Source organism: Chanodichthys erythropterus, chromosome 15 (assembly GCF_024489055.1).
Source record: "Chanodichthys erythropterus isolate Z2021 chromosome 15, ASM2448905v1, whole genome shotgun sequence".
NCBI lineage: Eukaryota > Metazoa > Chordata > Actinopteri > Cypriniformes > Xenocyprididae > Chanodichthys > Chanodichthys erythropterus.
The window spans coordinates 7,212,501-7,225,483 of NC_090235.1; the positions used below are offsets into that span (position 1 = coordinate 7,212,501).

Below are 12,983 nucleotides of genomic sequence, written 5' to 3' on the forward strand. Positions count from 1 at the left end.
TGAAACAAATTTGTATTATGAAGTATGTAAAAGCAAGTCGAGCGTAGAGAATGAGAATTGCTAATGTTGCCCTCGGGCTACGGTCGAGAAAGAAAGGGTTAACATGGGGGTAATGTGTATTGATTGAAGCTTAATGTAGAACGTGTGGGTGGAGTTAAATTTGTGTGTGCATACATGTTTGCAAATGTGTGTGCGCACGGGCAAATGAGCCTGTACATCACAGGCATCTTTCATCTCAGCTGCCCTAAAAATCTGTGATTAATTCAGCTGTCAGCACCCTTAAAATATGTGATTATGAGATCTCTCTTCGTGTTTGCTGAAAATAGCAGCTGCAGTAAGATATCTGTAGCTATTTCACTCTGAATACTGACAGTGAATATTTTACCTGTTAAAAACTTTTGATTAGCCTTTTTAGCCTTTCCTTATTGGCAGACCTGGTCATTTACTACTGTTCAAAAGATTAAAAAAAAAAAAAAAACTAATGCCGTTTTTTGGCAAGGATGTATTAGATCAAAAGTGACAGTAAATACATGTATAATGTTATAAAAAATACAATAAGTGCTCATTTTGAACTTTATATTCATCAAAAAATCCTGTAAAAATCCACCAACTTCTTTCTACATTTCTTATAAATGTTGAAAGAAGTTGGTGGATTTTTACAGGATTTTTGAAGACGCTGAAATTTCAGCTTTGCCACCATAAATTACATTTTAAAATAGAAGTTATTTTCATATTTCAGTATTACTGTTTTTACTGTATTTTTTATTGCATACAAATCCACTGACAAAAAGATGCTGTTTTAATGTTTATTTTAAAAAGTTGGCATTTGAGCAAGATTCAGACTCGAGACCTTCTGCACTAAAATGTGCATGCTGAACTCATTATGTCATGTGTTTGTCTCTTCATAGCTGAATAAACCACTGGACAAGGCCACAACCATCACAGAAGCCCAGCCGCTCAGCAACTACGAGACAAACTACTATGAAACTAACTCTGCCGAGCCCGTTACGGTAAGATCCCCTTCTGAAACTTTGATGTTCAATGGTGATTGCTGTGAAATGCATTCTGTGAGCATCCCTCATTCAGTGGATTTCTCCTTTTACGGTGTGTGTGAATATTGGCTGTTTATTAGTACTTACTAAGCACATATTAATGCCTTATTCTGCATGACCTTATTCTACATTCTTAATCCTACCCAATACCTAAACTTAACACTATTGCATTAACTTACTGACTATTAAAGGATTAGTTCACTTTCAAATGAAAATTACCTCAAGCTTTACTCACCCTCAAGCCATCCTAGGTGTATATGACTTTCTTCTTTCTGATGAACACAATCGGAGATATTTTAATAAATATCCTGACGCATCCGAGCTTTATAATGGAAGTGAGTGGGACCAACCAGCTTTTTGAACTGCGAGAGTTTTAGACTTTCTTTGTACTTTGAATATGGAAGGCGGTCTGGTGAAAGCTAAATATTTTACTTCATAACTTGTTAAATATAGATATTTTTCTTACACAAATGCATCAATTCGCTTCAGAAGGCCTTTATTAACCCCCCGGAGCCATGTGGAGTACATGTTTATGATGGATGTGGATGGATGCACTTTCTTCAGCTCATACTCGTTAGTCCCGCTCACTGCCATTATAAAGCTCGGATGCGTCAGGATATTTATTAATATATCTCCAATTGTGTTCATCAGAAAGGAAAAAGTCATATACGCTTGGGGTAATTTTCATTTGAAAGTGAACTAATCCTTTAATAAGTGAATATATATATATATATATATATATATATATATATATATATATATATATATATATATATATATATATTTGAAATATATATATATTAGGGCTGTCAAAATAATGCGTTAATTTTGATTAATTAATCTGAGAAAAAATAACGCGTTAATAAAAACAACACAGATTAATCCATTCCGTATTGACCTTTAAACCTGGAGCCATTCTAGCCACCATTCGACTGTTCGCACCAGACGCGACTCGCGCGAATAAAACACGCTATTCACGCGTAGTTGGACGCTTGGACATTTTGAGTTTACTCGCTTCATTCGCTCGTGAAATTCACTTCACAACAGACGCAAATTCGTCATGAGAGGGGCTCTCCCGCTCCTTTATGTGTTTCGCCCGAAATGCTCAATTTGCGCGAATCACGCCGCAGGATCTCTATTCGCGTCTTTGCATTGACTTAACATGTAAATCACTGGACGTCAGTTAGCAATCACAATTACCTTGGTGTTACGGCACACATCATCAAATCTTCTTCCTGAAGCACTTTTGAATTTATTTCCTTAGCATATTAGGTCATATTGTTGATTGTTATGGCCATTATTTGAAAAGTGAAAATAATAATAAAAGAGTTTTTGAACTTTAATGTCACTAATGCTGATTATAGGCTACATTGATTCATTTGAATTGAAATATTTAATACTTTCACAGCAAAAATTATGTATGCGATTCATTTAGATTAATTAATCAGAGTATGTAATTAATTAGATTAAAATTTTTAATCGATTGACAGCCCTAATATATATATTATAGCCTGCCAAGCGATTAAAATTTTAAAATCTGCATCTATATTTCCATAGTATATTATATTTACACACACTGTTTAATGAAGCTCAGATATGGCATCAGTATGAATGAAAAAATATCTTTAAATATGAAACTAAAACCACCAGTAGGTGATGGCAAGTCACTGTCTTAATGAGTCATTTATTCAACTTCATTCAAACGGCTGATTCATTCAGGAAAGAAGCAAGTGACCGTGTATTTATGAATGGGTCACTGAATCATTGGCTCATTCATTCCAGTAAAAACCGTGGATACATTCAGTAATGAAACACCGCTGTGTGTTGCTCAATAGATCTGCTGGGGCTTTGTTTGGGACTATTTTCATTGGCAAAATTGAGCAAAATATGAGAATATTGGGTGTAAAATGTAACACAATATTAACTTCACATTTGCAATCGAGCAGATATTTGAGAAAAACAGCACTCCTGATTGTGTGATATTGCTAAACTATATCATATGATATAAATATAAGACAAATATAAGACTTTAATCGCACCATACTTACCTCGCAATGGGTACTAAAGACCTCTTCTTGCAGCAGGCAGCTTACGCGCTTATGCTAACGGCGAAAGCTAGTGACTCATAACGATGTGTGGCATGTGCTAACACTGCCAAAGGGTCTTTTATGTGGATTAATATGACGAGCTGGTTATTTCATCAACTATGATAACCGTAAAGCCAATTACTACAGCGGATGTGTGTATGAAGGCCAGACTCAAACACGTACCTTTGTGACAAAGCCCCCAGGGATCGGGTTTGGGCTTTCAATGAGTGCCTGTATTTATTGTTTTAGGTGATTTAGCCAGCAGGGTTGGGAATTAATCAGCATTTTAGTATTGGGTACATTTAATTTGTGAATTTGAATTTAAATTGGCCACACCCTATAGGAAGCTGAGCTGGAATGACAAGATGATGAATAATGACAAGTTGTGCACTTCAATAAAATTCAACACAGGCACACAACAGAGGAATAATTGTTTTCATCGTTGCAGTAATTAATCATGTTTGTTTATTCCCTGATATGCATATATATTTATTTATCTATATGAATTATGTATAGTATTATATAATGATGTATAATTATTATATAGTTAAATGATACAGAAATATATAAATCAATATATTTAATGTAAGTTAGGTGTAATATATTTTAATATTATTCAAATATATTACAACTGTTATTAGATCTGTGAATTATTTATTGCAAGACTATCACTAAGAGAAGTAAAAATCTTTTTAGTATCCTTTCTGTGTCCAGACCTTCATAAAAAGGTTAAATGACCAGGGGTGAACTGGCATCACCTTATAACTGTGAAATAAAAAAGAAGATTCGCCTCACATAATTCCATACAAACACACTTTTGCTTCAATCGTTCAGACACGATTCACACAAGAGATAACGATCACACCATATTAACACTTTTAAATTAAATTTTTGCTCTCTGTGAGTCAGGAGGTGAAGTGTTCCTATCAAACCATTTTATCTGCTGAATCTTCATTTGGTATCAATTAACTCTGATAAATAAGAATGTGCGCTTCTGTTCTCCAGCTATTATACTGATGCTTAATGACCGATTGAGGAACTATTAAATTGGCATTAGTACCACCTCAGTGATTGTAATGAATTGTGAATGTGTGTACGTGCAGTTAGTTACATGTGTCTGACCCGGACGTGAGTGTCGTGACAAAACTACATCTCTGCCGTTATAATGAGAGGATGTTGTAGAGGCAAAGACGCAAAACGGAGTGCAAATCGATTATCCTGCTTATACCATGGCCATTTTCCAGCACTGACAACCTAAATCTGTTATTGATGTTTGCAGTGCAATATTTGACTGAACAGGTAAAAATGACAGTTATTTTTGTCACTTACAAGATCTAGCATTCTTCCTGCTTTCAATCGGACACAGAAATAAAGTACACTCTTTAAAAATGTTTAAACCCAATGATTGGGTTTGTCCAAATTTGCCTCAAACATGGGTTGAAACATTTTTTTAGAGAGTAGTGTGTAAGATTACATTTCAATGAATGAAAATAGCACTTATTTGAATTAATTATCGAGAGAAAGAGAAATGAGAGATGCGAGCTGCAGTGTTGCTAATGGGCTGCGCGCGGACGGGGTGTGTGGCCGCGAGCCGTCCGCATGGCGAAAATTACGTCATGCGGATGGTGCACGAGCGCGGACGGCTGAAGTATACCCAGGGCTTAAGTTTGCAGAATTGGGCTACTTTTACACTGTTGGCGCAGGTTGTTTTTCAAGTCTGCGGGTTGAATCGACCCAAAATAACGTGATATTTAGTCCCTGGAATGCGAATTTTACCAGGGGAGCCCCACCAAAAACGCAAATTTTGACGGTTTTTACCGTGGGACCCCCCTGAAGTGCGATTGGGCTAGTTTTGAGTGGGTTTTGTTGTGAAAACAACAAAGCAACCCTGGCGAGCTGTGAGTTAAATTATCGTATTGTTCCGAATATAAGACGACCCCCCCCTTTTTCAAGATGTAAATTTTAGGGGGGAAAAAAGCTTTTTTAAGACCAAACCTTGTATTTTATAAAGAAAATGTTTATAAAGAAAATGCTGGTCCCACTTTATATTAAGTGGCCTTAACTACTATGTACTTACATCAAAAAATAAGTAAAATGTACTTATTGGGTTCATATTGAATTGCAAAACACTGAGGTGGGATACGGGTAAGGTTAGGGAAAGCTTTGGTGGTATGGTTAGGTTTAAGGATAGGGGTAAGGGGTAAGGGATGGGTCAACAGTGTAATTATAAATGTAATAACAGAAATTAATTACAGATGTAATTACATGCAAGTGTTTTTAAAATATAAGTACAATGTAAAAACATCTATGTACACAATAAGTGCATTGTATCAAATGATTAATTTAAATGTAAGTACATATTAGTTAAGGCTACTTAATATAAAGTGGGACCAAAATGCTTTTATTTGAAAATAATTGAAGTGAAAATATGTATATATATTTTAAGTATTTAATTATGGTAAATACTGGTAAAATGTACTAACAATCACATTTTAAAATAAACACTTTTTGGCATACCATAAAAATAACCTGAATTATATAATAATTAGGCTATCCATCTCATAAACCGTATTTCCACCACAGGAACTTTGTTGTGGTACTCTGTGTCTATTGACCGCAGGAACCAGGGTCAAAATGAAGTTCCAGGTGAAAAAAAAAAAAAACTTCCCTCAGAAAGTCCCTGCTCACGCGGTAGTACTTTTTCAATTCAGGAACTTTTGGGGGTGGGACTTGGACACTGAAAATGCTAACTGGTTGTGTAACGAGGCGGCAGACTCGGGGAGATCCATATTCAGCTTTATTGAACAATCGTAGTCATACAGGCAGGGGTCAAACACCAGCAAAAGCAGTGTCAGAGGCAAGACGTGATCAGAAACAGTACCAGGCAAACAATCAGGGCAGACAAGAGTAGGTAATCCAGTAAACAGGCAAAGATATCACAGGGCAGGCAGAATACGGAGGTACAAGGCAGTCCAAGGTCATACACAGGAAAACAATACACAGGAATAAACGCTCAGAAATGTCAGCCGGGGCAAAACAAGACTTTGCGAAGCATTGGTGGGAGAGTCTTTTATAGTCCAGGTGATATGGATCAGGTGTGTGTGTAATCAGTCCAGGTATGGAGTATGGGAAATGTAGTTCAGCAAAGGTTAGTATTCAGGTGAGGGTGCCCTCAGGTGGCGATCGGAGGGAGCCACAGAGACCGAGTTCGTGACAGGTTGACTCCACGTAGCATTTTATTTCGGTGTTTTTAAAAGTCTGCTGCATTGAGTGCAGTAAGAGTTGTTTGCTATTCGAATATACAATGGAGTTTAAAAAATACAACCGATGGATCGGCGACAAGGTTCAGGCTTTATTAAGCTTATAAGTTGAGCAGTCCTGCGTCATCTGACTAACTTGCCTAATCTTCACATTACTTTAGGCTGCGATGGAAATGCAGATAGCAACTGGTCTAGAGGAAAAAAAGTTGCTGGTACAATTTCGGTAGAAACACGGCTATAGTGAAAACCATGTAGCTTATCTGTCAATAATACACCCGCAACAAAAGGTGGCGCCAAGTACTATATTATATTCAGAACAATACAGAGCTCCAAAACTAGCGTCGTTGCCGCCTCATTGCTGAGAACTATAATCAAAGTCCCTTTAAGACAAGTCATTTCACTCGGCGGCCATCTTTGAAACGCCTCTCGGGCATCCTGGGTATCATGCAATCTCTTTGAATGGGGAAACATAAAATTCTCCAAAACTGTTCGCCAACCTTACGATTAAATTTCATATTTGAAATCACCAATGAAATCTAACAAGAACCGGCTCATAAATGTAGTTTCTAAACGCTCGAATCATGACAAAAAAATATATTTTTCAGGCTGGATCAAGCTAATGCGCATACGCAGACCTAAATGCGCGTCTCTTCGGAGGCGCGCATCTGACTGTTTCTATAGAAACCGGTGATTCTAACGGCCGCTGAAGTGACGCGATGACTTTACTAGTCAGCGATTGGCTCTTATTTAGAAGACGGAACTTATTCCGCCATATTGCGCGTTACACTTTTTCCCATTCAAAACAATACGAGTTATACGTCTTGTGTTATTCTATAGTCTTTGCTATAATGTAGCGATTCAGTAGTTTAATTGACAAAAGTAGCAGGCAGAGTTGGCAACTTTCAATGCTTCTGAATGTTTCTGTGTGGTTTCAGCAAGAGATCTCTGATATCTGTGTGTGCTTCAATGAAAACAGTGTATTAATATAAAACGGTTGGACTACCTGTGCATTAATCAGTTTTAATGCACACCTTCCAGCCAATCAGAATTGAGTACTCAGACAGACCATGGTATAATTAATTATATGTTGTTTTCAAAGGATCATGCATTTAAATAACTTTAGACTTTATGCTTCATTGTGTGTGCATCAGGATCTAGATGATGACAACACGGGCCCTCCCGCTAACGGCGGCACCCCCAATGTCTGGGACGGCTCAGGACACCCTCCCGAAAAGGACGAGTCGACCGATGAGACTCTTCCACCGTATGAACCAGCTGACCAGAATGATATTGAAGTTAGCCATGGTAACATAGCCCGTGGAGAAAGTTTCATGTCTCAGCCCATGCTGGTCTAAAGACGTAGGCCGTGTCTGCGATTTGCACTGCCACCGTCCTACCCAGCCGCGGACGCCCATTTCAGCACAGCAGGCTATGGTCCTCGGCAAATACACATCGAAAACCACCCCAGCCTGGTGCAATTTTTTTTTTATAAGTGGCTATCTGATCTTTTAACCTATTCTCATGGCTTTGTGGGTGGTCCATGAAACATATTGATACCTTTCGGACCAGTATTCATCAGACTTTTGACAAATTTTGGACATTTGATAATGTATGTCAACATTATTAGTACTTTACAAAAGCAAAGTTTGATTAGTAATTAACGGTAAAACAAAACCATGAGAATTGGTAGTTATTCAGTTTTGAGGTACTATGTAATATTTTAATCCTGGTTATGTGAAAAACAAACATAGTCGAACCAGTTTGACTTGACAAACATTTAATTTTCCTGAAAGGTCTAAATATATAATAATTTGCTTTCAGTATTTTAAAATACACTGCATATACTGTCAAATGTTGCTTATGTTTCTGATCTCTACATTTTTATTCTGCGATCTTGGTGTAGTGCTCTTTTAAGCTTTAGCTTTTGTCGGTTTTGTGCGTTAACTTCTGTGATGAGGGAAAAAGTCTTGTGGTATATGCAATGTATTTTACATACAGCAAAAATGTATTTTTATATTTTATATTTGATGTCATTTTGATCGATTATATCACCTAAAAACAAATGTATGCATTATTTTCTTATTTTTGTTTCGTTGATTGGCGTGTTCATTGTTTTTGAAAAGTACCAAATAAGTTCTGTAAATAATATAAGAAAATAATATATATAGCCAGTCTAACATGCATTAAAAAAAGTAGAAAAAAAGGAAAAATGCAAACAAATCCAAAAATACCAGTGGGGTGCAAAATGAAAAATGTACTTTTTTTTTTAACATTTATTTTAACGGGTATTACTTAAGTCGTATGCTGATGTTTTAATTATTGATATGTGTGGATTTTGTTACTGTATAATCTGCATGGCATGGTTGGTTGCTTTCTTAAAAACAGTGGGCACCTGTCGCAACTTTTCCTCGCTCCCCTATTTTCTGGTCATTAGAAGCACAATATGCATTTAGAGATGCTGAAGGTGACGGAAGTTTAGAATCATGCCTTCTGAAGCTAAACGTTCATGTTAAAGACCTTGTGAAATCTTTTGACGAGCACAATTTTCTTTCTGTACTGACATATTTCCTATTGAAACATTTTAGAAGATCAAAAGACATAAAAGATCCCATCCATTTTGAATTGGCCAAGGGGCTTTAGTTCCATCACAGCCATTAATCATGATTTGCTACTTGCTGTTACTAGGCTGGTTGGACTACGAGGAGGGACAGTCTCATTATTCTAGAGAGCATTTGATTGGACAAAACTCTTAGTGCAGGATGAGTCATCAATATTTTTGGCCTGTTTTCCAAAAGAAAGATTATACATTTTAAATGTTTATCTGCTAAAACTTAAAAAAAGTCAACTTTAAGGAGTATACCATGATATATAGCTACTGGTTTCAACGTTAACAGATAAGAATTGAAAGCCATTGATTTAATGTGGTCTTTAATATTCGAATGCACTGTGTATCACTTTCTTGAGCTTGGCCACAATGCTTCAGAGGCCTTTGTTTGGCCAAACGTTATCTTATTCCTATCGTGCTTATCAAAAAGAAGTATAGTTTTTGAATGAAAGAAGAGGAGGAAGCTTACGTCTCCTCCTTAAAGGAACAATTCACCCAAAAATCATCTACTCACCTTCATATAGTTCCAATTCCATATGATTTTGTTTCTTCTGTGGAACAAAAATGAGATGTTTTGAAGTATGTTTACACTGTTGCATTCACTTTGGTCACCATTTAATTCCATTGTATGGCTTGGATGTACTGCTATATAAATGTTCTTTTGTGTTTCGTGGACAAAGAAAGTTTTTAAAATCATGATTTAATTCATTTTGGTGAACTATTCCTTTAAGAGATAGATGAGGAACAGAAGTAGTTTTTTTTTTCTTTTCTTTTTCACTGGTTCTTGGATGGCATGGCAATTAATTCCATCACTGTTCGTGTCTTTCACTCTTGAATGTAATCTTTGCACATCCACTTAAAGCTGTCGATAGATCATTGTGTCATAGTGTCTGAATACATTGTTGTAATTGTGCCAAAGAACACATATCAAAACCATAGTGATGCAATGAACTAAAGACTTGCTAACAGGTTACAGAGATGATCAATGGAACGAATGAATGGCTTTTTTTAATGGTCACCTGGAGCGGAAACTTGCACATTCACAAAGCTCACCTTTTAGATGGGTGAATGGATGAAAAGGTGGGCAGGCGCCATGGGAAATCAATGGATGGACGGTAGAGTTCACCCCAGATGAATTAACAAGCCCTCCTTCGTTCTTGATTAGCCATCGATCACTTTCACTGCCTGATCTTCTGGCCTGTTGGACATCACAGAAAATTACTGATTCTTGCAAAACGGTTATTCTTGACATGACACGACAATCTTTCTCCTGTCATCTCAGTTTAGCTGGGTTGTGGTCTCGTCACTGTTTCTAAAGAAGGGAATGTAAGTCTGCATGCTGCATGAGATTTGGGGTTAGCTTATGTTATCACGCGCAAATGGACCGCCTTCATGCAACTGTCATTTGCTACAATGGTGCAGTATTAGACAATCACTGTATGTTATGTGTTTTAAACTGTGATTTCTTTTTTTTTTTTAAGTTTGCATTTTTAAAATGATTGTTTATCTGTATTTTCCAGTGTTTCTAAAATGTCTTATATTGATCACATATACAGTTAAAGTCCTGGTAAAACTGTTTAATGTCATTTTGGATTTTAAAAAAAGATTATCAAAGGGATTGTCCAGTCAAAAATTCCAATTCTGTCATCATTTACTCACCTCATGTCGCTCCACACCTGTATGACTTTTTATTTTGAAGAACACTTCAGCTGTTTCTGTCCATACAATGAAAGTCAATAGGGTCCAAAACAACAAGAAAGTCAGTCAAACAAGTTTAGAATGCACAAGGGCGAGTAAATGTTGACAGGATGTTCATTTTGCAATGAATGATCTCTTTAACAAAGTAGTGGCCCGCTAAAATTAGTCTTTGGTTACCGAACGACTCTTGGCATTTATCAAATCTTCTCTCCAGACTTAACTTGCCATATGTTTATACTTCATTATCACAAATCATATCAGAGACCGATTCAAAATCATCTGCCACGCGTTAGCTTGTGCGCTGCCCTGTCATCGTCAAGCCAGATGTGCCTTTGTTACTTTATTTTGAGCCATTTTACTGACAGATTTGTTTTGCCTGAGACAAAAGTAAATCATTGACTATATAGACCACCCAATGGGGAGAATTGTGATTGTTTTTTATTTCTAATGTTTGTTTTTGCATCTTATTTCTTTCCCTACTGAGATTATTTTATATGCATAAGCAGCGTGTTCTATGTTTTATGGATCATTGTGATGTCTAATAAACTATAAGCCAAAGCTCGTGTTGTGAAGCGTCTTTGTGTAATTCAGTAATACTGCTACTGTATAATCTACCGCTTTTGTAGAATATACATGTATTACACTGGGATCTTAGACTCTATATTGCAGTTTGTGGAATATTACCAAATGCCAAAAAAAGTGTTTAGCATTCACTTATTGATTTACCATCTGAGAGACCTTCAGAAGATCTGGTTTAACTCTTGAACTCTGAAAATGTCAGACTGTGAAGGCAAACATCGGCCGGTCTAAACTTCAAGAGCATGACTTTAGGTAAATACAAATTTAGAAGCCTTTTAGAGCCTCTGAAATTCTCTCATTCTGTCCATATGTCTGATAGACTGCATGGGCAATATAAATAATACATTTTTTCAGTCACAAACAAACTGGGGCGAAAGCTCAGGATATTCTCGGAACAGTTCTTTAACAAGGGTGACTTTAAAAGACTTTCATATTCATATTTTTTCTTTATGTTCAGCATTTTTAATGTATCTGTTTAATTGCTGTCAAAAGTTTTGATGTAAACTTTACACATCTTTACAAATTTGTCAGATAAATGTTAACATGAATGACACCAGCACTGCCATATAAGATCCTTTTTATGGTTGTGAGGTCGGGGCAATTATATCACAAGTAATGAATAAAAATTGCATGGTTTCTGCATATTTAAAATAGGTAACGAACATTATTTCATTGAAGTATCTGGCTGAAGGCTGCTCTTGACTCAGCTGGTCCATTCATATTTTATAATAAAATGAATTTAACAAGTAATTTAACTAATTATATGGACCCATTTAGACTTGGGCTTTAAAGTCATTACTCCTGATGGCTAAAAGAATTTATACCATAAAATGGATGAAAAGTATTCCAAACATTAAGAAGTATTAAAGCAAGGATATTACTCTGAGTTTGTTGTGGTTGAAATAAACCAAGCGAAACTGCAACTGAACTTCACAGCCAGTGATCACCATGCATTTTCATTGAATGGAAAACAACTTTGACATTTTGATGATAAATCAGCTTGTGTTCTACTGGGGAAAAAAGCATATAAGTGACATTTCTAGAAAGCAAATATTCAGTTTAAAGCAAATTATCTGTGCAACGCCTGACTCGACTGGGCTAACCGAATATAAATATGCATATAATATTTTTTATACTAACACCTCTACAACAATCATGCAACTTGTATCAAAGATACTAATATTATTGGAGTATGCATTAATATACACTGATCAGGCATAACATTATGACCACCTTCCAAATATTGTGTGTTAGTCTATCTTTTGCTGCCAAAACAGCCCTGACCCGTCGAGACATGGACTCCACTAGACCCCTGAAGGAAGGTGTGCTGTGGTATCTGGCCTCCATGGATCGGACTTGTTTGTTCAGCACATCCCACAGATGCTCGACTGGATTGAGATCTGGGGAATTTGGAGGCCAAGTCAACACCTTTAACTCATTGTTATGCTCCTCAAACCATTCCTGAACCATTTTTGCTTTGTGTCAGGGTGCATTATCCTTGGCCACAAGGGAATACCGTTTCCATGAAAGGCTGTACATGGTCTCAACAATGCTTAGGTAGGTGGTACGTGTCACAGTAACATCCACATGGATGGCAGGACCCAAGGTTTCCCAGCAGAACATTGCCCAAAGCATCACACTGCCTTCGCCAGACTTGCCTTCTTCCCATAGTGCATCCTGGTGCCATGTGTTCCCCAGGTAA

The 12,983-nt window shown here is 36.8% G+C and overlaps 1 protein-coding gene across 3 annotated transcripts in view; it reads left to right on the plus strand.

The window, feature by feature from the left end:
* The window catches only part of pvrl2l (PVR cell adhesion molecule related 2 like), a 193,205-nt gene extending 181,951 nt beyond the window's left edge, over positions 1–11,254 (plus strand). For all 3 annotated transcript variants that reach the window (XM_067411284.1, XM_067411286.1, XM_067411287.1), the window contains 2 exons: positions 909–1,010; positions 7,551–11,254. In XM_067411284.1, the coding sequence (XP_067267385.1) occupies positions 909–1,010; positions 7,551–7,754 (306 nt within the window). In that variant the 3' untranslated portion in view covers positions 7,755–11,254. The remainder of the gene's footprint in view (positions 1–908; positions 1,011–7,550) is intronic.
* Positions 11,255–12,983: the final 1,729 nt, after the last annotated feature.